Below are 25,757 nucleotides of genomic sequence, written 5' to 3'. Positions count from 1 at the left end.
GATGGCATTTTGAATGCACAGAGATACCGTGACGAGATCCTGAGGCCCATTGCTGTGCCATACATCCAAGAACATCACCTCATGTTGCAGCAGGATAATGCACGGCCCCATGTTGCAAGGATCTGTACACAATTCTTGGAAGCTGAAAATGTCCCAGTTCTTGCATGGCCGGCATACTCACCGGACATGTCACCCATTGAGCATGTTTGGGATGCTCTGGACCGGCGTATACGACAGCGTGTACCAGTTACTGCCAATATCCAGCAACTTCGCACAGCCATTGAAGAGGAGTGGACCAACATTCCACAGGCCACAATTGACAATCTGATCAACTCTATGCAAAGGAGATGTGTTGCCCTGCATGAGGCAAATGGTGGTCACACCAGATACTGACTGGTATCCCCCCCCAATAAAAAAACTGCACCTTTCAGAGTGGCCTTTTATTGTGGGCAGTCTAAGGCACACCTGTGCACTAATCATGGTGTCTAATCAGCATCTTGATATGGCACACCTGTGAGGTGGGATGGATTATCTCAGCAAAGGAGAAGTGCTCACTATCACAGATTTAGACTGGTTTGTGAACAATATTTGAGGGAAATGGTGATACTGTGTATGTGGAAAAAGTTTTAGATCTATGAGCTCATCTCATACAAAATGGGAGCAAAACCAAAAGTGTTGCATTTATATTTTTGTTGAGTGTACAAAATATATGGCATATATTTTTGCTAAAGCTTATAGTTAGGGCTGGATCAGGTGACCCTGAACCATCCCTTAGTTATGCTGCTATAGACGTAGACTGCTGGGGGGTTCCCATGATGCACTGTTTCTTTCTCTTTTTGCTCTGTATGCACCACTCTGCATTTAATCATTAGTGATCGATCTCTGCTCCCCTCCACAGCATGTCTTTTTCTTGGTTCTCTCCCTCAGCCCCAACCAGTCCCAGCAGAAGACTGCCCCTCCCTGAGCCTGGTTCTGCTGGAGGTTTCTTCCTGTTAAAAGGGAGTTTTTCCTTCCCACTGTAGCCAAGTGCTTGCTCACAGGGGGTCGTTTTGACCGTTGGGGTTTTACATAATTATTGTATGGCCTTGCCTTACAATATAAAGCGCCTTGGGGCAACTGTTTGTTGTGATTTGGCGCTATATAAAAAAATTGATTGATTGATTGATTGAAAGAGGATATATTTCAATATATAAAAATAAAATAGCACCAAATCACAACAGAGTTGCCTCAAAGCACTTCACACAGGCAAGGTCTAACCTTACCAACCCCCAGAGCAACTCCCTCTGAGGAAGAAACCTCAAGCAGGCCAGACTCAGACCAGAGGTGACCCTCTGCTTGGGCCATGCTACAAACATAAATTACAAACAATTCACGGACAAATATACAAGAAATGCTATTGGTGCACAGGACAGGAGGATCGTATCATATCATATCATATAATTTATTTGTGCAAGGACAGCATACAATTACATTATGCTCATTGAGCAGAGATGTTTGTACCAGATTATAACTGCAACAGCTAATTTCCATCTGTAGTCCTTGAGGGTCAGGGGGATACACATAGGGCTATTAAATACATCACAAACAACACCTACAAAATATGTAATACTAAATTCATAAAATATATAATATTAAATTCATTCTTATGTCATTCGTCTCTAAAATACTGTGCCATATCAAAAACATTTAAAACAATCATTCATAATTCATCCCTGTCACTCATATCATGCAGCATCAAAACATCAAAATTATCACGACATTTATAAATTCATCTAAGCCTCTCAATTACTGTACAATATCAAAACACTTGTAAAAGATATTCACCATTCATACAGTTCATCTCTCAAATCCTATGTAAAATCAGAACACTTATCAATGTTACCTTTAGCAGTGCTATATATTTAGTGCCTGCATCTTTGGTTTTGAAGGAGCCATGATTTTACCTTAACAGAAAATATCTTAAAGTCTGGTTGTGTTTTTATTTCTTCTGGTAATATGTTCCACTTCTTTGTGGCTCTGTAAGAAAATGTTGATTGTGCAAATGCAGTCTTACATTTGGGAATGGTACACTGCCTCCGAGTGGTTGCTCTTGTGTTGTTGTATCAGAGGACAGGTGAATGAAGTTCTTGAGAGGTGGCGGAGCTTGATTATGGACTATTTTGTATACCATTTGAACCTCATGGAGGTAGATAAAATTTTCAAAGCTGAGTAAGGCGTATTTGCTCAATATATGATAATGGTGATATTGAATGCTTTTTTGATCAAGGATTTTAAGAGCCCTTTTGTGCAGGGACTCCAAGGGTCTTAACATTGTTGAATTTGCTTGGGCCCAACTTCTTATACAGTAAGTGAAATGAGGTGTTATCATTGCATTTAGAAAGCATTTTGTAGCATCTGTTGTTAATGTATTTCTGATGCTTTTAAAAGTAGCTAAATTAAATTTCAAAGTGTTTGAGATCTTTTTTATATGCTTCTTAAAGCTGACAATTGAATCTAATGTAAGCCCTAAATATTTAAATTCAGTTACATTTTTTATAATTTGATCATTGATAATAATATTTGGATATACTGTTGTTTTATTCTTAATAGTGAAGTACATGGCTGCTGTTTTTTCTGTTTAGTGTTAGACAGGATTCCTGAAGCCAGGTAGAGACTCTTCCCATGGCTATAGTTAGTTTGTTCACAACCTCAGTCATGTTTGTTCCGTGTGTGTATATTATTGTGTCGTCTGCATACATTTGTATGCTCACATTGTCACATGCTAAAGGTAAATCATCTATATACAAAGAAAATAGTGCCGGGCCCAAAATTGACCCTTGTGGTAAACCTATATTACACAGTTTTGTCTCAGATACTACATTATTAATTCTGACACATTGATTTCTGTTGTGTGGGCCGCTGAAGAGGAGGTACTGCTGGCCCACCACCACCAGATGGCGCCCTGCTTAAAGTGCGGGCTTCAAGCAGGAGAGGGCGTCATAGCAACCGGGAGTGACAGCTGTCACTCGTCATCAGCACCAGCTGTCACTCATCCACATCACCACCACCTTAAAGGCCGGACTGCAACTCCACCTCCCCGCCGAGAAATCAGCTACCTTGGAGGTAACCTTCTCTGCTGTGACTTACTGAAACTGAATAATAGTCTGAACTCTTTTGCAGCCGTTTTCCTGTGGTGTTTCCTTATCTGCTGGATTGGCGTTTGGTGTGATTAGCGACGGCTTCGCCTCACATCCCAACCAGATAAGTGGTTAAACAGGAGCTGCACGAGTGTGTGATTGGAGGTGGAGGTGCTCCCTCCCAAAAGAACAGACTGTGGGATTACTGAGTGTGCGTACTCACACTCACCTGTGCTGTTTCTGTTCTCTGCCAGCAGTGCCAGGTCTGACAGCTGGAGACGGTGGCCACCTGGGGACTCAGGACTTGGCGGCTCCAGTGTTCTTCAGATCCGTTGGCGGTGAGGGCCGTGTGGGATCCGGCTCGGTTCTGGACGGGCGTCTCCTATCCTCATGCCTGCCCACACGTCACCCAACGTGTAATTGACTGTAGTTCCAAACGTGTTGTTGTCTGTATTCCGTTGTGCACAATTTACAACATTAAATTGTTACTGTTTGGCTTATCCATTGCCCGTTCATTTACGCCCCCTGTTGTGGGTCCGTGTTCCTACACATTCACAACAGATTTCGCCCTGATAAATAAGATTTTAACCAACTTATTGTATTTTCTGATAGTTTGAATCTTTGTAATTTTGAATAGAGAAGTTCATGATTTACGGTATCGAACGCTCTGCGTAAGTCTAAGAAAATTGCTCCAACAACTCCTCCTTTGTCTAAATTTGATTTTATGTTTTCCAAGAGATAGCTGCAAGCTGTATCTGTAGAATGGTACTTTCTAAAACCAAACTGCATAGGATGTAACAACGCATTTGATTCTAGATGATCGATTATTTGCCTGGACACTACCTTTTCTATGATTTTAGAGAATATTGGAAGGATGCTAATCGGTCTGTAATTTTCCATTTCTTGTTTATTACCAGATTTGTGTATAGGAATTATTGCTGCAATTTTCATTTTATCTGGGAAAGAATTTTGTTCAGTTGAAAGATTCGTTAACCTTGTTAGTGGTTTGATTAAGTGTTCATAATTTTTTTTAATGAGCGCAGAGTCTATTCCGTAGATATCTTTGCTTTTTGAATTTGTCAGAGAAACCAAAGTTTTTTTTTTACCTGAAATTCATTAGTTAAGCATAGGTTCAGTTTTGGGTTATCTGTTATTAGTCTTTTTTTGGGATACACTGGAGTGAATTTTTGGCTGAGTTCATATATAGAATTGATAAAATATGTATTAAAATTGTTTGCAATACTTAAATTATCATTAAAAATTTCATTACAACATTTGATTTGTGTAATTTCACGTTTTTGATGATCTTTGCCCAACACGAATACAACTCCCATCTCTGGATGGAGCTGCACCTTAAACAGAGAGAAAAAAACAGAATCAGGCATCAGAAAGACAAAAAATACTGTATAATTTGCCAGCATTAAAAAACAAGAAAAACAGAGAAATGCTAAGATGATTGCTGGCCACTACCCCTAAACTTCACTAAAAGACCCAGAATTTAGGTAAAGTTGAGGCCGCAGCCCGCTCCAATTACTAATAAATGAATAATTACTAAAACGCCGCAAAATGTTCCCAAGGGGTGCCATATACAGGGAAAAAAGCAGGGGACCCAGAACGGATCCCTGCGGAACCCCGAACTTCATGCCCCTAAAATCAGATGTAGTGTCATTGCACAAAACACAGTGGGAATGACCAGACAGATAAGATGTCAACCACGCAAGAGCAGTTCCAGTAATCCCGAAACAGTTTTCTAGCCTGTCAAGTAGAATATGATGATCAACGGTGTCAAACGCAGCACTGAGATCCAGCAACACCAATACTGTAGTAGTATCTGAGTCCATTGCTCGCAGAAGGTCATTAATTACTTTAATAAGTGCTGTTTCTGTGGAGTGATGTTTTCTAAAAGCAGACTACAGTGGCTCAAAAAGATCATTCTCAGTAAGATCCACAAGCTGCCGTGAAACCACCTTTTCCAGAATTTTAAAGCAGAATGATAGATTCGATATCGGCCTATAATTTTTCAATACACCAGGATCAAGATTAGATTTCTTGAGTAGTGGTTTAACCACTGCAGATTTAAAACAATTTGGAACAGATCCAGAGTTTAGTCAAAGGTTAACAATTTCCAGCACAGTCGGCCCAAGAATGGGCCAAAGATCCTTAAACAATTTTGTTGGTATAGGATCAAATAAACAAGTTGTGCTTTTAGTAGACATTGCGAGTTTCATCAGCACACCTAGTGAAATACTATTAAATTCCGTGAATGTAGACAGTACCTCAGTGGTAGCCCCCACCTCAATAGGTGAATACAGTGACTGGAACAAAGTATGCTGAGATGTTTGTGTTGTCTGGTTATTTTGGAGAGACCAGCCACTGACATCACGTGCAGCTCTAATCTCATTGGCTGTTGTTCCCACTACTCAAAAACAAAGCACCCCCCCCCCCCCGAGCAAGAACATGGGCGACAGTGGTAAGGAGAAACTCCTCCTGTTGTGAAAGTGTAGTGACACGGACCCACAACAGGGGGCGCAAATGAACGGACAATAGGAGAAGTTAAATCTGAACACTTTACTGTTGTGAATTCCACAACTACACACAGCAGATTATAGAATGAATACAAGGTCAATTAATAAAGGTGTCGTGTGGGCAGGCTCGACGATAGGAGACGTCCGTCTGGAGAAGAACCGGAACCACACGATTTCCTCCGCCACCGAACCAGGAGGATACTGGAGCCGCCAGGTCCCGAGTTCCCCAGGTGGCCACCGTCTCCGCGTGTCGGATCTGGTACTGCTGGCGAAGAGCACAGTCAGGTGTGGGTGTGTGTGCACCCCGTAACAAGGATGGTGGAAATTCCACCTCCACCTCAAATCACACACTCGTGCAGCTCCTGTTTAACCACTTATCTGGTTGGGGTGTGAGGCGAAGCCGTCGCTAATCACACCAAACGCCAATCCAGCAGATAAGGAAACACCACAGGAAAACGGCTGCAAAAAGAGCTCAGAGTATTTGTCAGTGTTAAATACAGCAGAGAATATCACCTCCTTGGAAGAACGATATCTCGGCGACGTGGTGGAGGTGTTGTCCTGCTTTTATGCGGGGTGAGGCACAGATGATTGGTGACAGCTGTCATAGCCGATGAGTGACAGCTGTCAACCCGGCCACTCTTGGAAGGTGGCAGCGCCCTCCTGTGCCTGAAGCCCGCAATTCAGACAGGGCGCCCTCTGGTGGTGGGCTAGCAGTACCTCCTCTTCTGGCGGCCCACACAACACCTTCTGGCATTCTTGAGGAAGAAACCTCAAGCAGACCAGTCTCAGAGGGGTGACCCACTGCTTAGGCCATTCTAACAGTTACACAGTCACAAGCAGTTACAAAAGAAAGTGCATGATAGTGCAAAGCTCATTCTAAGCCCAAGCCGACAGAGTCCAAGATTAGTCCCAGGCTGTGGCTGTCATTTTGGAATGCGGTGGGCCGGATCAGCCATCCATCCTCAACCACTCGTCCAGCCACAAGGCAGTCAGGTTACCCAGCCTCAGCAATGATACATCAGATACATCATAAATCTGATTAGTCATTCTTTGTGAGTTTTTTATGCATTTTTATAAATTTAAGCTCGGTAATCTTTACCACAGAAAACACCACGATTAAACAGTTTATGGTGGCCTGTCTTTCACAAAACAAAACATCCACTGCCTAACTAAAATTAAATATGGTCGTCTTAAACCGACAGTTTGAGACAACCAAACACTGTTCACTTCCACTGCTAAACCATTTTTATTTTTCTGTGTCACATTACCATCTGCTGTCATTTGTGCAATTATTAAAAAGTAAATCACCTGTAAAACGTTCACCACACAAAAAGGCAAAAGATTTGGAACCCCATGTTATTTAGCATGCACTCATTATATTTGATCTGAGCAAATCGGGCCCCATATATCCAGAAGACATGTTAGAAATGTCTGCCTTCTGTATTATGAATAAACACTTTCCAAACCCAGTTAATGTACTTCTGGAGAGACGTGAGAAATGATCTACTGTAACGACAAAAAAGATATGGACAAAGAAGCTTTACTTTTTTGCTGCTAATAATTTACATATCCAGTGACGTATTTGGCAGGCACAATAACTGAGCAGTGACCTTTAACATCCACACTGCACATGTGCAGCCCGCTTCTCTCCCACTTAAAGTCAAAGTAATTTAGAATTCTAACACTTAGTAAATGTCTCCACCTTAATGATTAGCCCTTTCTGTACCACTTCAAAGATATTTATTCCATAAAATATGTGGACTACAGTAAAGGTTTCTCCTTGTTTCTCCCATGCACAGGTCCTCGGGGAGTACACTTATTTAAATGAGGAGCTTGAAGCAGCCACAGTCCTGAGGCTGTTGGCCAGGCTACTGGACATGAAGCACACCAGCAATGAAACCAAGACCTGGGTCCTCATGGCAATGACCAAGCTCTGCGAGGGCGGCGCTGGCATCACTGTAGCCCAGGAGGTCTCTGAAACATACAGCAGTTCTCTGGACACCGTGCTAAGGCAGAGGGCGCAGGAGCTGCAGCACCTCAGTCAAGACTCGGACCTTCGAGCAAGAGTTCTTCCTCAAGATGGTGACCTAGAGCATCTGGAGGTAAAATACCGTCTTATACATACAGGAATATTAGTGTGATTTATTAATCATAGAAAACTGGCTCACTTTTAGATTTAAATATCACCAGGTGGGGTCCACCTGAGGTACAGCTTGGACAGGCTGCCACATGAGTGCTCTGTGACCCTTGCAATCTTTGTGACGTAGCTAAAAGGCTTGAAATCTTGGGCAAGTTTGCACATAAGCGACCCTTGTAACCTTATTAAAAGTAGGTCACAGTGAAAACCGTGTCTCCCCGATAAGTCAAACACTTCCAGGTTTCGCTTTCATATCGGATACATCAAATCAAATCACATCAAATCAGTTTTATTTATATAGGGCCAAATTGCAACAAACAGTTGCCCCAAGGCGCATGTGGTTGGGCAGGTAAAATCTTTGAACAGTTTCCATATGAATGCTCTGTCACCATTGTAATCTAGTTAAAGGTAGGTTACATTCAAAAAGATGTTACCACCATAACTCATTCACATTTTCTGAATTGAGACACTTTAATTTTGTGTATATGCTTTCACACTTTTGTGTATTAATAACACTTTATACAGAGTAGCCAGAAGAATACAGTTACTCTACATGGTTACTGTACTGTTATTCTACAATGTTACTATACTGTTATTATTCTACATTATATAAGGGCTGAGTGGATCCTTGTCATTTGATTGGTGTTTTGTATGTCAACTGACATGGATTATTTGTCCCATTTGTGTTGCATTGCATTTAGCATGCAAATTTGGTTCCATACGTTTGGTATCATTGCACTCTGTGCACACACACACATGCACACACACACACGCATGGGCACACACACAACGCACACACACAAAACAAATCCACTGCAGCTGTGTTAGGAGGAATTTAGAATGAAAAGCTGGACTAATTTCTGACATGATTTTTTTTGCTGCACTGAGGAAGTGCACAGTCTTTTTTTTTTTTTTTTAAATACACGCGCTCACACAAGCACCATCCCACTTGTGTGAGTGCACGCAAACCACGCGCATGTGGGACAATGACACAAGCGGGACAACAATTTGATTGAGCTAATTGACGGTGCTAGTTCTTCCAAAACACACACACACACACAAAAAAATCCACTCTGCTGTAAGCCGTCTGGATGCATGAAGAGCTGTTCAGATGAAAAGCTGAAAAGATGACATGATTTTTCACTGGACTGAGGAACTACACAAAGTCTTTTTTATGGAAGTAAGAAGTCAGTGCACAGCATCACTGGACTACACGTCACAATTTGGGCTCCTGTTTAAAGTTCGTGTTGGACTTTAGCAGCAGTGGAACACCAAAATGTAAGTCCCTTTTCTGTTGTTTATGAATTAATAAACTATCAAATGACAAGGATCTATTTTAGCTGTTATATAAAGCAAATAATGAAGGTTTTTACATTCTTTCAATGGAACTAATATTTAATTTGGTGAATTAATTTGGTCCCAGCTTTCACCTCATGAAATATTCGTACCATTGAACTCATAAACATTCATTATTTGTATAATGTTACTGTACTGTTATTCTGCAGTGTGCCTACTATAACATACAACAGTTTATTTGGTGGAAAAAGATTTTACAGTGTTGTCCCACTGTTAAAGTACCATAAGCAACTGTGGTTGCATGGCCAACTCTACAAAACAAAACAAATACACACAAAAAAACAGTAAAACAATTCTGTGAGACTATTGGCTTCTTCCATTTTCCTTGGAGTTGTTATTACCGTAGGAGATTCAGTTTGGAATTCGCGTGTTGATTTGGTTTTTCCAGTGCAGCTCCAGCTTTAGTCGTAGCAATGGACATTCTGGTCTTGAACCAGGGATATTCTCTTTAGGAGGCAAGTGCTCTTACTGTGTGTACCACCATCCACTGTGCAACTCTGTTATTTCCCATTTTTATAACTTATTTATTTTAAGATAAAGTTGACCAATATCGGTACATTAGTGCATTGCACAGGTACATTAAAAAAGAGGCAAATTAGCTTGAGGATCCCAAACTGAAACTCTTGTGGTGAGCAAAATGGAAGAAGCCCAAATCCCATTGGTGTTTTACTGTATTCTTAGCAGAATTAGTCTGGCAACCACTGTAATTTATCAGTGGGACAGTACTGTAATCTTTTTACAGTAATAAATTGTCGTATATTACAGTAGGTACACTGTAGAATAGCAAGACTGTAACACTAGAATAAAATGACCAGGGCTATTAAAAATATCAACTTTTTTCTAAAATGTCATCAGTTTTTTCAATTTAAATGGACTTTTTTCATTCATTCAACTGAATACATCACAAAGACAAGATATTTGATTTTCAAACTGATAAACTTTATTGTTTTTGTGCTCCTTTTGAAATGGATGCCTGCAACACGTTTCAAAAAAGCTGGGACAGTGGTATGTTTACCACTATGTTACATCACCTTTTCTTCTAACAACACTCAGTAAGTGTTTGGGAACTGAGGACACTCACGATTGGGTATAAAAGGAGCATCCCCAAAAGTCTCAGGCGTTCACAAGCAAAGATGGGCGAGGATCACCACTTTGTAAACAACTGCATGAAAAAGTAGTCCAACAGTTTAAGAACAATGTTTCTCAATGTTCAATTGCAAGGACTCTAGGGATTCCATCATCTACAGTCCATAATATAATCAGAAAATTCACAGAATCAACACTGAATGCCTGTGACCTTCGATCCCTCAGGCGGCACTGCATTAAAAACCAACGTCATTGTGTAAAGGATCTTACCACGTGGGCTCAGGAACATGGCCAGTTTTGTAGTGAGAATGTCCGGGATTATTGTATTGAAGGCTGAGCTGTAATCCACAAAGAGCATCCGAACGGAACTCTGCTGCTGCACCAGGTGGCTCAGCACAGAGTGGAGAGCTACAGCGATGGTATCCTCTGTGGATCTGTTCGCACGGTATGTGAACTGGTGAGGGTCAAAGTCTGGAGGATGATAGACCTTGATGTGCTGGAGAACTAGTCTCTCGAAGCACTTCATGACTACCGGAGTAAGGGTCACCAGACGGTAGTCATTCAGGCTGGTGATGGGAGACTTCTTCGGCACAGGTATTATTGTGGTTGCTTTGAGGTAGGATGGGATAACTGCCTGGTCCAGAGAGAAGTTGAAGATCCTGGTGAAGGTGGGAGCAAGCTGGTAGGTGCACGGTCTGAGCACTTTGCCAGGTACTCCATCTGGGCCGGTGGCTTTCTTATGATTCACTGTCAGGAGCACCCGTCTGACCTCATGCTCCTGTACAGTGAGTGGAGTGGAGCAGGAGAGCGGTGGGGATGGGGGCAGAGCTTTAGCAGATGAGTGCCGCTGGGATGTATCAAAACGGGCAAAGAAGCAGTTTAGCTCCTCTGCCAGTGGCGCACTCAGGTCTCCTGATGGCACATCACAGCCCGTGAAGTTTGTGATGTCTTTTATGCCCCGCCACACCTCCCGTGTGTTGTTGCTGCACGTGTTACAACAGCGTGGCTTCGTAGTAAAAGAGTGCAGGTACTAGACTGGCCTGCCTGCAGTCCAGATCTGTCACCCATTGAAAATGTGTGGTGCATTATGAAGCACAAAATACGACAACGGAGACCCCGGACTGTTGAACAACTGAAGTCGTACATCAAGCAAGAATGGGAAAGAATTCCACCTACAAAGCTTCAACAATTAGTGTCCTCAATTCCCAAACACTTATTGAGTGTTGTTAGAAGGAAAGGTGATGTAACACAGTGGTAAACATACCACTGTCCCAATCTTTTTGAAACGTGTTACAGGCATCCATTTCAAAATGAGCAAATATTTGCACAAAAACAATAAAGTTTATCAGTTTGAACATTAAATATCTTGTCTTTGTGGTGTATTCAATTCAATATAGGTTGAAGAGGATTTGCAAATCATTGTATTCTGTTTTTAATTTACATTTTATACAACATCCCAGCTTCATTGGATTTGGGGTTGTAGATTAGATAGATTAAATAGATTCAACAGATTAGATAGATAATACAGATTAAATAGATTAGATAGTTAAAATTGATTAAACAGATTAGAAAGATGTCCAATGTCCAAACTTCATTAGAATTGGGGTTGTACTCAGTGTGTCAGTAGTTTCAATATTTGAAAGTCTGCATGAAAACTGCAGTTTTGAGCCATTCAATGGACAGCATTAATTGACGTATTTCAACTTGTGTAACTTTCAAGAAATGTGTGTCAACAATCGTATAACTTACCTACAGCTTATGTCCCCCATGTGCGGAATGTATGAGACATACACTGGCATACGTGGAAAATATTGTGCATGCCCAAAATTTTTTGAGGTACTCTGCATGTTACAACGTATATCAGCGTGCTTTAACGTGCTCTTAACTTATACAAAACCTCCCCTTTAGGTGTATGCCAGCGTATGCCAGGTTTTTTTAGTAGTCTGCATACGCTGGTTAAATCATCAAGGTGTGACGGGGTGTTAGTCTTGATCCAGGGTAATCACAAAGGCAGACACTGTGATTTCTGACTCAACATCTCAAGTGCTGCAATTGGGGTAGCCATTGATTCTGCAAAGATCACAGCATCGTCCAAGTCAAATCTTTCCTTGCTAACAAAAGCACAGAAGTTGCTATTTTCTACCTTACCCAACACTCCATCCATGCAGCCAATAATAATGCCCTTATTGACAGGGGTAACATCCGGCACCATTGGAAAGAGCTGGTCTACTCCATAAACTGCCACTCTGTCCATACAAAGGCCATTGGTGTGACCAAAAGCCTTTCAGAAAGTCACTGCAGTATGGAGTTTTCCAAGCTCCCATTAACAGCAGTGAAAGGATGTTCCAGGTGCTCACCATGTGAGCTGCTTCAGGTTTGGACCTGGGTACCACCGTGCAGTGGACGACCCTTCAGCACCCCACCAGATGCCATTCCCTAAAGACAAGACTCCTCTCCTGTAGTTTTAGCTTTGTGAGGTTTTTTTTTTATGACTTTAAAGTGCCAGTCCCTTGTGTTCTGCTCTGAACAAACCATGAAAAAAAAAAGACTGCAGAGTGTTATTTCCATTTGTTTAATTTCTTGTGTGACATTTTGCTTGTCCTGCTACACTTTTCCAAATGCTTTTTTTTTTTAATCTCCTTGGAAGCATGTTTAAACTTTCGGTTGTACTGAGCCTTTATGTTGTTTTCTAGGTGGATTCTTCTCTGTCATTTCTGGATGGGTTTGTGTCAGAGGCGTTGGCTGCTGGCGCTGCTCCATATAAGCCTCCACATCAACGCCAGGAGGAACTAACTCAGGCAAGAGGTAAAACCATTGGAAGTGTTCAAACTGGAAATTTGGGAGTGTGTACAGTGACTTGTTTTGAGTTGCTCTGTATTTCTGTGTTGTCTCTCAGCTTTGAGCCTGGAGCCTTACAGTCTCTCCCTGCCCATTAGTTTGGCCTCCTGCAGTATAGCTGACAGACAGTCTCCTACGCTGTTATCGGTCAGCTCCGGTGTGTTAGGCAATAGCACAGATCTCTCCCAGAAAGAAGTGTAAGTAAAGAAATCTTACATGCTTACTCAGTATTTTTGTTGATATTTTCTTTTGAAATTGCATGGTCATTTGTCATTTTGTCATAGCTCAGCAACTCTAAAGCTGGATGGAGTGAAGAGGGTGTGGGGTAGGGAGGGCTATCTGTCCCAAAGTGCACCCGTGGAGGAACCTGTACATGTTGAGGTTCCCAGTCTTCTGCACTCACCCATCCAGCAGGGTGAGCCTGAGATCACACGTAGCCCGACTCCCACTCAGACGAGTGAGCTGAATCAAGAGAAGCAGCAGCTGGCGTCTTCACTGTTTGTTGGCCTGGGTTCCCAAAACTTTGTGTCACTGGTGAGAAGACCAAATGTGTGATAAATTTGTTGGATGTTATGTTGGTAATATAGGCTTGAAAGACGAGCAGCAATGCCCTTGATTGCCACCAGCCCAAGGCTTTGGAAATTAAACCAACACACAAAAATAAGATAATTTACGTATCTATGTAAACTCACAAATACACACATTGAGAGATCAACAGATTTGAAACTAATTTGAATTGTAGACTGTAACTGCTGTGAAACAATCAAGAAATTACATTTTATTTGTGAGAGTCTATACAGTTCTGTATGAAACGGGTTTGTTTCAGTCACTGACAACCACACCTGCTCCTAATCCATCATCCAGCCAGCAGGTGGAAAACACATCTGTAGCATATTATATCAGCAAAACAAAGTTGCTTTTTGGATTGATCGAGTGCCTCAAAGTTCACCAGAAGTTTGATCAGTTTGTTCTCATTATGTAGCATTTTAATTTGGTGAGTGGTTGACTTTTTGTCTTCAGAAACTGGTGGTGATATACTGTGTGTATTTATTTGTTCACTTCCCCCCCCAGCAAAAAAAAAAGTAACAGTATTCAGGGCTTTTTATAGGAAAGTTTAGCTAGGGGTTGACACCAGATGCGAGGGAGCTGAGCAGGCCAGTGGGGGGGTACAGAAGGGGCCCCTCCCCCCTTCTGTTGGTGCGAGGCTTTTGAAAATTTGAGGTCAAAATGGGGCATTCTGGGGCTTCTTGAAGGACTGGAGCAACAACAGAGTGTGGAAGCTGCATGAAATAGGACATGTTTATGCATTCTTACTGTCATTTTGCCACGTTTTTAGTATTTTGGGAATAAATACGCTGTTTATTATGAATGGGTTTGCTGTTTCCTGGCATCAATGTTATGTATTTATAGAAGAATTGATCGCTGAGGGAATGCCGTGTGCTAGGAATAATACTTAAAAAATTGTCATTTCTGTAAGGGGAGGCTCAGCTAAAACAGTTTTTCCCGGTTGAGAAAAACCCGTGGTATTTTTGCGTCATATCTCATTCTTCTCACAATCCCAACATTTGAAAGGTGTTTATTGTGAATCAGTCATATGTAAGTGTGGTCAGACATTTACATACACTCATCATGGACACGGACATCATGGTAACAACAGGCTTTCAATGATTTATTTTAACTGTTCTTTTTTCTGTTACAATGATTGCGTGAGATACATCTTAAATAGGAAAAAACAAACAAGAGTTTGGTGCAAAAGTTATAGTTGACAATAACTGGGGTTTACGTCCAAGTGGCTGCAGACACACATTTCTGCTTATACTAAATTTAGGGTTTTGCTGTGTGGACATATTTCTCACATGTGGATAGATTGGTATCTGCAAAATGTTGGAGACTGGGTCCTGTTATTTTATTCAAACCACAGAGCATCTCAACATAAAAAACAAGAAATGAAACAAAAAAGAAATGAAATAAAATTTTTCTTTCCAACTTCCTCTTGACCTCAACAGATTGATCTTGAAGTTGATTCAAAGGTTTAGCCGGATGCCTTTCCTAAAGTAATGCCAGATTTGTCTTAAGACACACACCAAAGGTCAGAGTTAGTGATGATGGTGACATATTGCTCAATTTAAACAGTGGACATAAAAATCAGGTAGACCTTGCATTGCAGACCCAAAATAGTACCATTCCAGCCCACCCGCCAACTTTAGCAGCTTTGCATCAGCTTTGGGGGCCTTGTTTGTTATCAGGGTCCAGACACCCGCAAGGAACTCCTCAATAAGTCAACAAGGCACATAGATACTGAGACACAAACCTAGATAAGATATGCAGACTCTACCTCAAACATTAGTAAAGCTCAAGGTTGGGCTTTTTGGTCTTTCCCAGGTGTCAGCAGTACTTTTCATGCATTTGGTGTAGTTTTCAACAAAGTTTGTCCAAAGACAGTTGTGTAATAGTTAAATACGTCTTGCATTGCAGTGGGACCTAGAGTAGCCCCATGCCAGCCCACCCACAGACTGCACCAGCCCCGCACCACCCATGGTGGCCCAACCCCACAATAAGTCTTCAAGGGGCATAACTTCTGAGAAACAAAGAGAGATACAAGCTCAGACCATGCCCAAGCTGATGACTGCGCTTTTTGGTCTCACGTGGTCTCATGTACCCTCGAAAGAATCCTGGCTTGCAGTCTTTCCTAGAGTAGTACCATCTACATGCATCAGATTATCTTGGGCTTTTGTGATTGCATATCAGTTTGAAACATTGCACATGAGGAATAGACTTTAACATGAACAGAACAGCTGGCAAAGACTTCTGGCTTTATGATTGCAAACCAATTTGATGCTCTGTTAGATGCTTTAGCTTTTTGTAAATTTCACTATGTGATACATTGTGTAATCTTAACTTCAAAGGAGCATTGTTATACTTGTGTTTTGTTGCAAATTAATAGATGGAGAAATCTGAGCAAACATCCCATCGGTTCAGAAGAAACACCAGAAGCCGGGGCCCATCATCATCATCATGTGCCAGCGAGCAGATGTCCACCACCATCAGATCTAGTCTCAGCACTGTAGATAACTTGCTGTGTAACAACCTGCTGGACTCACCCTCAGAACTGGCTGTTTCTACACCTGAACAGGCATCTCAACCATCTCAAGATTTCATTCCTGTTAATGGCACCAGTGATGTAACGGGGGACTTTTCTGAAGGCGAAATGACAAAAAGTAGCCAATCTTTTATCAGGGATGAAGGCATGTTAGAGGTTAATTTAACTCCATATGAAGATCTGGACAGACTTGAAGATTTATCTCTCAGTTTCCATCTGCCTGCAGAGCTTTCTGGTCTCCCTCAATCAGAAATCATTCTTCTGTGTTCAGAACAGAAACTCCATCTTTCAGCCTGTCACGTCCAGAAAAAGGACTCTTTAGTATTTGTTATTTTAGTTACAAACAAGTCTGACATGAACACTGAACAGATAGTACTTCAGGTCGACTCTCAAGAACTGGAGGTATGTTTCTACAACAGCATGTCATTAATGAGCGTTTATGTTCATTTTATCCAAATGTATTTATTTTTTAATCCCTCTATCAGGTGTGCTTTATGTGCGATAGTCCGATGGAGGAGGTTAAGAGTCACACTGTGGCAGTGAGCCAGTATTCATTGGTCGTGAAGAGACCATCACCTCACTTTGAATTGGTTGGGACTTTATCTTACCAGTTGCCTGTTGGGACTCCTCAGACACTACAGTTCTCATACAAACTCTCTCTAACTAACTTCATCAGGCAAATAGTTTTTTTCTTCACATTTGGTCAAGCAGAGGTGTGTATTTCTTTCTCTCACATCTTTCTTGTTTGTATCTTCGGACAGACCTTTGACCGTGTCCACAGAGGATTATGGGAAAATGTGGCTGAACTTCTCAAATGATACAAAGCAGAACCTCATACTTGTTAGCGATGGACAGGAACCGTTCACAGCCACACTGAATTTACTGAGGAAGAAACTTGACATTCATGTTGTGGAAATCATAGGTGAGTAGTTTGCTTGAACCATAAATTGTGTATACACTGGACAAAACCACCCATATGATGGACTTTGTGAAGAGCTGGTTCGAAGCCAAAATGGGGCTGTTCCAAATGTTGCAGTCTTGGTAGTGCTCGATTCAGCCTAACTCTTGGCAAACCCATAAAATGGGTAGAGAGTTTTGGTGTGACCTGTCTATCCCAGGTCATATTTTGGTGTGACTTGGGATCAACAAATGAAGCCTGAACACACTCCCTTCCATCTTGGAGTTACCAAACAAGCTAAAGCTAACAGCCTAACATTGGATCAAGTGTTTTATTTATTTATTTATTTTCCCAGACTGGGCAGTGATTTTCATAACAGGCAGCTTGGGTGAGGATATTAAAAACTATGACCAGCAGATAACCTCAATAACCATGTACTGACAGTGGAGATAACCTCACTACACTGTGGATACCTGCTAATTCATGTGGTAGTAATATACAAATTAAAGTGGAACTAAGTAACTTTCATGAAGATGAGTAAGTAACTTTTTGACCTTCATTTTACAGTTTGGGAGTAATGTAATGTTAAATGACCTGTTAGGGAGAAGAATGACCCTCTCTTCCCCACCAGGGGTCTTGTAGCAGAAAACCAGCATTGCAGCTTCAGATTTCACCAGTGAGCTAGCAGCTATAAGAACACCCCAATGACTTTAGTCCTTACATGGCCATAATCATGACCTAGCCAGCAAAAAAGAAAAAAAAAAACTCAAAGGAAGCAGTCTTTCGCAGGACCACATGTAGACAAACAAACACATTCACACCAGCACACAGACCTACAGACAATTTCAAGTTTCCATTTCACCTAACCTGCATGTCTTTGAATGTGGGAGGACGCCGGAGAACTTGGAGGGAACCCACACAAACACAGGGAGAACATGCAAACGTCACATAGAAAGGCAACAAGTGGGAAGCGATCCCATGACCTTCTTGCTGTGAGGCAACAGTGCTAACCACTAGGCAACCAGGCTGCTTGCTTAAAAGACATCCGTCCATCCATTTTCTATTATACATTCGCCGAGTTGAATGGTTTGTTCCAGCTTTCACCGAATTATATATTCGTTCCATTGAAAGAATGCAAAACATTCATTATTTGTTTTATATAACGGCTAAAATAGATCTTTGTCATTTGTTATTGTATTAATTTATAAACAGCAGAAAAGGGACTTACATTTGGTGCGTCACTGCACTGACTTTATGTACTCCCAGAAAAAAAAAGAAAAATAGTTTGTGTGCTTCGTCACTCCATCGAAAATCATGTCAGAAATTTGTCCAACTTTGGTGCATCACTGCTGCTCTAACATCAACAGTCCATCATGAACTTTAAATACAAGTCCGAAAATAATTCTGACAATTTTTTAGTGCAATTTTGCATGCTGCTTCTTTTTTTTAACAGCGCATTGTGTTCTGCGTCCTCATCAGGCGGGCCGGTCGACATCACTGCGATTGCTCTCACTGCCTCCAATGCACTTACCGAGTCTGCGAGCTCGGTAAGAGCTGCAGCGGGCCACTCACATCGCCCCACTGTCTGCTGTGCAGAGTTGCAGCCAAAATCTGGCAACAGGTGTAGAGACTACGCTCGCTGTTTTGATGCAGAGCGCTCCAGCAGCCCACAAGGATAGAATTCAGCAGCGGTGCATGGTCTCGGTAACCGCAGCCGCAGAGCTCCGTGGCCACTGAGAGAAGTTTGTATCTTTTTAATGACTTGGATTCTTTGTGGGTCCCGCATCCGTCCCGCAACGGTAACACCGGAGGCAGTGAGCGAAGGGAGAGTACGCGCATTGTGTTCTGCGTGTGTCTGTTTATAAGAATCTTCTCGCCCAGAAGAAAAAAGAGCGCCAACAACTACCCATAACTGTTCTTCACTCGGAAAAAGACACCTGCAGCGAGATGTCACTCAGTGGAAAAACACGCCGCGGAGCGGCGCCAGGACGAAGAGGCGCGATCAGAGGAACTGTGAAATACTGGTCAGTCACTATTAATAATTTCTTATGTGTCCAACCTCGTAGGTTGATCGTTAAAGTTAAATTTGTTAGTTCCAAAAGCCATCATAATTATTTATAGGAAAACGTTCTATTTTTATTTCTCAAACAAATGTTTGGGCCTGAAAACAGGTTTTGATCTTTGGTTTCATTCTATAATACTGGACTTATTTTTCTACTAAGGTTTGAACTTTGAGAGTGTTTACACAGGAGAGAAAAGTGAGAAAATGTGTGTAGTGAGGGGTTTTACAGCCTTAAAACATCTATAATAATTGTAAAAAATAACGCTGACTACTTTGCGGATTTCACCTATTGTGGGCTATTTTTAGAACGTAACTCCTGCGATAAACGAGGGACCACTGTACTTCCCCCCCAAAAAAGACTGTGTACTTCCTCAGTGAAGCGAAAAAAATCACGTCAAAAATTAGTCCAGCTTTTCATTCTAATTTCCTCCTAACAGCCTCCAGACGGCTTACAGCGCAGTGGATTTGTTTTGCGTTTGTGTGCGCACATGCATGTTTTGTGTGTGTGTGTGTGTGCGCACATTGTGTGTGTGTCTGTGCACGCAGAGCTACCTACAAAGACCTACAAAGCATTAATCAAATGACATGGATCCACTCAGCCGTAATATATAAACCAGGAAGAAAGGACTTAACGGTGCCTGTCCTTCGCACACACTGGGTGGAGCATCCTGTTACTGAAGGAACTGTTCAGTGCTGTCAGAAATGATCTGATGGCTATAGTCTGGCATATTTACCTCACTCTATGATGATGTACATGAATGTGCACTAGCCTTTCACAAATAAATTTGTTTTCAGAGTGTTTCCAACGGTGTTCACATCACTCTGAGCAAAGAGCCCAGTGCGCTGGTGAATGGAATATAGACAAACTATTCTTAATGTTGTTTTTAAAGTGATAACTACAATCATTTCAAAGCAGTCACAGTAAAAAATTAAAGGAGTTGGGGGTTGAATTTTGTTGTCTCCTCTCTGTAAAGGAGCACTGAACCGGGCGTCATGCACAACACTCATGCAAATCCACCAGGTGGTAGAAAGTCCATATCTCATGAAAATAACATATTTCTTACTTTTTCCATTGTAAGAAATACAGCCTGTAAAAACAGAGTGTTGATGTCGAGGACTAACGTTTCTTCTTTTTCCCCACAGGAACCGAAGCCATTGTAGCATGTTGTCTCCTGCAGGGAGAGCCGTGTCTCTTGCACTGCCGGGTGCATGCGGGCACTCTGGCGGTGTGGCTGCGCTCTCCTGTCCCTGATCTGCCTGACTGCCTCCTTTACCACTGTCAGAGAGTTTTGCAAGAGCACTGAGGCCTCACTGCACCTCCACCACCAGACCCTCACCCACTGAGGAGGAAGGTACACAGTGTGGTAGAGCTGATCAGAAAAGTACAGTGTGAAGTGTGTGATGTGGAGCATTTTTACATTGAAGTATTTACATTTTCATGGTCTCTTTCAACATGCTTTAACACACTTTGATTATGTTGTATTTCTATGTTTAAAATTTATTTATTTTAACAGTTATATTGACACACGTCTTCACTAATCGGTTCATTTACTAAATGTGGTGAGTTGTGGCCTCGGGGCTCAGGGATTATATGTTAATGCTCCTGTGGAACTAACATTTACGTCTTAAAAAGATGAGTCTTTGTAGGCACCATGATGACTTAATAATTAAAATGCTTGAAGCATTGTGAATGGACTAAATTAATACTTTGTATTGTATTAATTGTATTATTATTTTCGCTGACAAAGAGAGGAGGGATATTGGCCATGTGATCGCTCCTATCTGTTTACAATGAAAACTCAAAAGTAGACAACAGATTTTGGTGAATCATATTAGAGAGGTGACCCTTAGGAAGATGATTAAATTTTGAGGCACAGCTGAGTCTGACTCAAATGTTTCTTTGATCTCTTTAACATTGTGAGATAGGTTTTCTTTTTATTTCTTTTATGGTGTAGATTACAAGAACCAATCTTATGACATTGGAGTGATTTTTTTTTTTTTTTATCCTGCTGAATGGACTACATGTTCTAAGGTTTGTGGCGTACTTCCTATTTCAAATAATGCTGTTTTTGGTCATTACCGGTTTGTCTTTTATTCATGGTGTTCATGCTATTTCAGCACAAGTATATTCAAGGTAAATATTTAACACAGAATATTTTCAAAAACAGGAGAAGAAATACTCCGAACATTGCCGAACCCCACTTTGTTCGGCTTCATCCAAATTTAACAGCTTACTAAGCTTTTATGGCTGAAGCAGCTGTTAAGTGCGCTTGTTTCTAGCGCAGGAGGTTCCCAGTTCAAACCCGTCCCTGCACATTCTTCAATTTGGAGTTGCATCAGGAAGGTCATCTGGCGTAAAATCAACATACAGATCCACCTCTGATCTGCTGTGGGGACCCCAAGTGAAAACGAGGGAGGTGCCAAAGGGATTTACTTACTGAGTTTTTATGGCTCACATGGTTAAACAGCCTCTGTTAGCAGCAGCCCACATTACACAGCAGGTTTTATTTTAGTTTTAGGTTTTATACCCATAATTTCATTCCTTTATTTAATTTGTTGGCTGGTGCTTTCATTGTCCTGCAAATCTGATATTTTGGTAACTCGAGCAGGCAGCAGGAGTCATTGTTAGACCAGAAACTAAAGAGCAGTAGTAAGTAGAAAGCAGATGTGATCAAGTAACCCATTTTAATTAATCTCAACCTAATTTACAATATCACAAAGATCTGTAGAGGATTTGTACTGATGTCAGATGTCATGTACGAACATCTGCCATGTTGGTATCGTGTGGGCTGATGTTCCCATTAGGTCGTCAGATAAGAGACTTTCAAGATACTGTTGGTTTTAATGAACCTGGTGACACCGACCGAACGGTCCCCCCTAAAAATCAGTCTGCCCTGCCTTCACTGCACATGCGTCATTAGCCGGGGTTCACGGATTAACACCTCGTTTCTGCTTAAAACTGCACTCCAGTCATCATGTATCTCAGCAACAGCTTTCTAAAGCTTTTGTACAACAATCATTTCCACATAAGTTCAGCATTATTTCATAATAAAAGACGGAGGAAGCGATCGGAGTGCTGCAGCTACAAGAGATGCTAGCTGATGCGTTCACTGCGTGTCGGTAATTTCAAAGCGTCACCAAGTGTCGCCTCGTTTCTGCTTAAAACAGCCTCGTTTCTGCTTAAAACTGACTTTAGAATGATTTAAGAGGTTTTACCTTGTCATCTGATGGTTAATAATCACATTAATCCATTTGATCGCTAATTTTGAAGGTTTTAGTGTTTGGTCACACACACTGCAGTGCATTATGGCTAAAGTTTCACGACAGGAGAAATGCATTGAGACGCTCTGATGAGGCTGCACTTTAACCGCTGCACATGGACAATAGCTTTAAACTCTTTGTATTTAATGCCTAAAACTTTCGTGAATATATTCTCTGGGTTTATAGACATTGTTATTTTGTTTGTTTTATGTAAACATGCTCAGGTTGTGTGAGCTGCAATTGTTTCCTGTTCATGACTTCTGGGGGAAGTGAAGTTTGCTGTTTAACGTCCTGGCCAGTAGATGGCATTGTTCATGGCAGCATTCGATCTAATGAGATATCCCATAATCCTTTGCACGCCAGAGAGTTGTTGCAGTCTAAACAGCACAGAGAATCCACAACCAAAATGTACATTTTTATGCTTTTCATCACTTTAATAAGAGGCTGCAGCAGCTGTCTGTCAAACACTAATGTTGGTGACGGTGTCTGTCACGACAGCCTAAAACCTACATGATATCAAATTATCACTTGCGTGACACAAATTACAACAGACTGTAATTTGCCAGAATGAATATAAGGATTGCTGAGATCAGGTAGATCTTTTTTTATTGTTGTTATTATTATTCATGGCTTTCAGTGCAGTTAGACAAATAGCATGTTGCCCCAAAAGAGCATTGTTTTTACTGTAGTGAGTCTTTACTTCATGAGCTAAGCTTTAACAGTAACCACTTGGCCACCACCCCTGCCTCATCTGTAGGTGTTCTGTATTATTCAAAATGACTCAAATTTATACAGCTGAAATTTGCACAGAAATAACTTCTGAGAAGATGACGGTCACCAAAGTGGCGCTACAAAAGACTGCAGGGAGTGATGACATCATTTTCAAATCCTCTACAGATTAAATGTTGGTTGGTGGATGTACTAACCAATTAATTGAGACTTTTTTTTTTTTTTGCATCACCTGCATGCGAAAACATGAAGCGTTATGTTCTTTATAAAGCAACAGTATGTATGATGTAGTGTCATCTAGTGGTGAGATGGCAGAATGCTGGCCATGATTTTGTTTCCTTTCAAGTTTTTACAGCCTCATTGCCTTCTCTTGTAATAATCAATATGTATAATCCCCCAATTCAAAAAATTAAGATTTGCAAACTTGTTAGCCTGCGCTAGCAACTGCTAGACAATGTGTAGGGGAGCAACCACTGATTATTCTTCTTTATCTTCAGTCCTCCAGCTGCACTGCACAATGCAAAAGGTGGCGTACATATGTCCCTTTTGGGCCACTGCATAAACCTGGTGGTGTAACATGGTGGCCTCCATGAGGGGACCCACTCCCACGTAGATACGAAAGGTTCATTCTAAGCTTAAGAAAACACATTGAAGCATTAATGCAGGTAATGATGCACTAATGAACCTATGGTTATGAATGGTATGCTCCATTTCTGCTAAAAAACACCCCTAAATCCTACACACTGTAGCTTTAAATCATCGGACGAGGTGTGAGAAAATATTACTGACATCAGGCCAAACTGATCACTTTTATGAGTACAGTTAATTCTGGTATGCACTGTCTTCAAGTATTATTGTAAACTAGGAAATATTGTATATGCACTAAACTCATTTCAAAAGAGAACTAGTTTGAAATCTGTAGGAAGTAGAAGGAGAATTAAAAAGGCTTCTTCATGTCACATTATGATGAACAGCAGTTGTACGCTGATTATTTTCCCCAGGATTTGCTGAAGCTACATTTTATGTAATATGAAGCATGAGTGTTTTTGGTGATTAGCTCACAGCAAAAAGGAGATGTCAATACTTTTGAATTATTATATTTTTGTATCTGTGCAGTATTGGAAAACATATTTGTTTGATTTATATTTATATGCAATTATTTCATTATCATTTTAATTGAACAAAAACTATGGTTCTCATTTGCATCATGGACTATTTGTGCTGTGCCTGATTTAGTCTTCAGTTGATGTGACTCATTTCTGCGTGCTTGATTGAATTTGGGCTGACAGGAATGTTTACATATTTTGTGTGTGTGTGTGTGTGTGTGTGTGTGTGTGTGTGTGTGTGTGTGTGTGTGTGTGTGTGTGTGTGTGTGTGTGTGTGTGTGTCCTGGATTTGAAGAAAAGCATGTACCTGCAGGCCTGTTTGAATCAAACAAAACGCCTTATGTTCTAGATGGTATTTTTTTATTTGTGCCTGTGACACAGACACAATCATTGTTACTTAGAGTGCCTGTTCCAACACGCTGCTAACTTATAAATAAAACACTGAAGTGATCATGGCTTTGAGTCTTAATTCAAAGAAGCATAGGAAACCGATCTTTCAGACTTGTTCCAAACAGGGTGTCTTTTAGAATAAAGAAAATATATGTAGTATTTAAATAAAGTGCATCCGGAAAGTATTTACAGCACTTCACTTTTTCCACATTTTGTTATGTTACAGCTAAATGTGAGGCATTGATGTGTAAAGCGATTTGAGGGTCTGATGCAGATGGAAAAGCACTATATAAATGCAGTCCATTTATTTTTGACTCACCTAAAACATTTAAATGATGCGTTTGGAATTATTTAGGCTTTTTTTAAAAAGATGGGAAACTTGACAAGATGCAGGTCGTTTGGAATGGCGTGGCTGCCGCTGCACTCTGCAAAACTGGTGAGAACATGTCTCAAATTACTTTTGCCAAGGCGGTACTCTGTCAATGAGTGACTCACTTTAAGTCACTCATTGAGAGTGACATTGTCTTCATGCTTACTGTATTGTTTTAAGAGTGTGATCAAACAGGTTCCAAATATGAGGGAACTAATTCTTGTTCCTTCATGTTTAATCTGGTAAATTTGCTGCTTATAAGCAGTAAAACAAATACTCTGGCTCTAGTAGAATCAGAAGAAGAAGAATACCTTAGTACCATACTGAATTGCAGCTTCTTATTTTCTATTTAAATTTTTGGTATAATTTCTTTGCATTATGCTGAATCGCATCGTATCACACCAAATCGCATCGTATCGCTTTGTGAGGAATTGAATTGAGATTCACACGTCTAGCAGATGGAATATTACATACTGGGTAAAACAAAGTTGTTTGTTTGATATAGTGCATCAAAGTTCACCAGATGCAGTAGGGTTTGTCCACATTATGTTTTTTTTTCCATTTGACAAGGTACAAGATTTTATCATTAATTGTGTTCATGTTGTCTATAAAAGCTGACTCACCCACTCTACATTTTTGCCATCCAAGCACAAGAAAGCATAAAAATCATTCATACGTATGCATTTTTTTTTATTTCTGCTGAAAAATATCACTTTTTGACTGTTCTTTTTTCTCTTACAGTTTGTTTATGTTTAGCCCAGTTTTTGGCACTTGTGCTTCTAC

At 41.0% G+C, this 25,757-nt stretch overlaps 1 protein-coding gene across 1 annotated transcript in view; it reads left to right on the top strand.

Moving 5' to 3' along the window:
• Positions 1 to 22,324, top strand: part of ap4e1 (adaptor related protein complex 4 subunit epsilon 1) — a 31,224-nt gene extending 8,900 nt beyond the window's left edge. Inside the window, exons 14-21 of the mRNA XM_034176190.1 lie at positions 7,441 to 7,743; positions 12,914 to 13,025; positions 13,117 to 13,255; positions 13,343 to 13,592; positions 16,003 to 16,560; positions 16,644 to 16,834; positions 16,920 to 17,080; positions 20,262 to 22,324. Coding sequence (XP_034032081.1) covers positions 7,441 to 7,743; positions 12,914 to 13,025; positions 13,117 to 13,255; positions 13,343 to 13,592; positions 16,003 to 16,560; positions 16,644 to 16,834; positions 16,920 to 17,080; positions 20,262 to 20,422 — 1,875 coding nt within the window. The 3' untranslated portion in view covers positions 20,423 to 22,324. The remainder of the gene's footprint in view (positions 1 to 7,440; positions 7,744 to 12,913; positions 13,026 to 13,116; positions 13,256 to 13,342; positions 13,593 to 16,002; positions 16,561 to 16,643; positions 16,835 to 16,919; positions 17,081 to 20,261) is intronic.
• Positions 22,325 to 25,757: the final 3,433 nt, after the last annotated feature.

This window comes from Thalassophryne amazonica, chromosome 8 (genome assembly GCF_902500255.1).
Source record: "Thalassophryne amazonica chromosome 8, fThaAma1.1, whole genome shotgun sequence".
NCBI classification, from domain to species: Eukaryota; Metazoa; Chordata; class Actinopteri; order Batrachoidiformes; family Batrachoididae; genus Thalassophryne; species Thalassophryne amazonica.
Note: the sequence above shows the minus strand (reverse complement) of the source record. Positions and strands in the feature narration are given on the sequence as shown.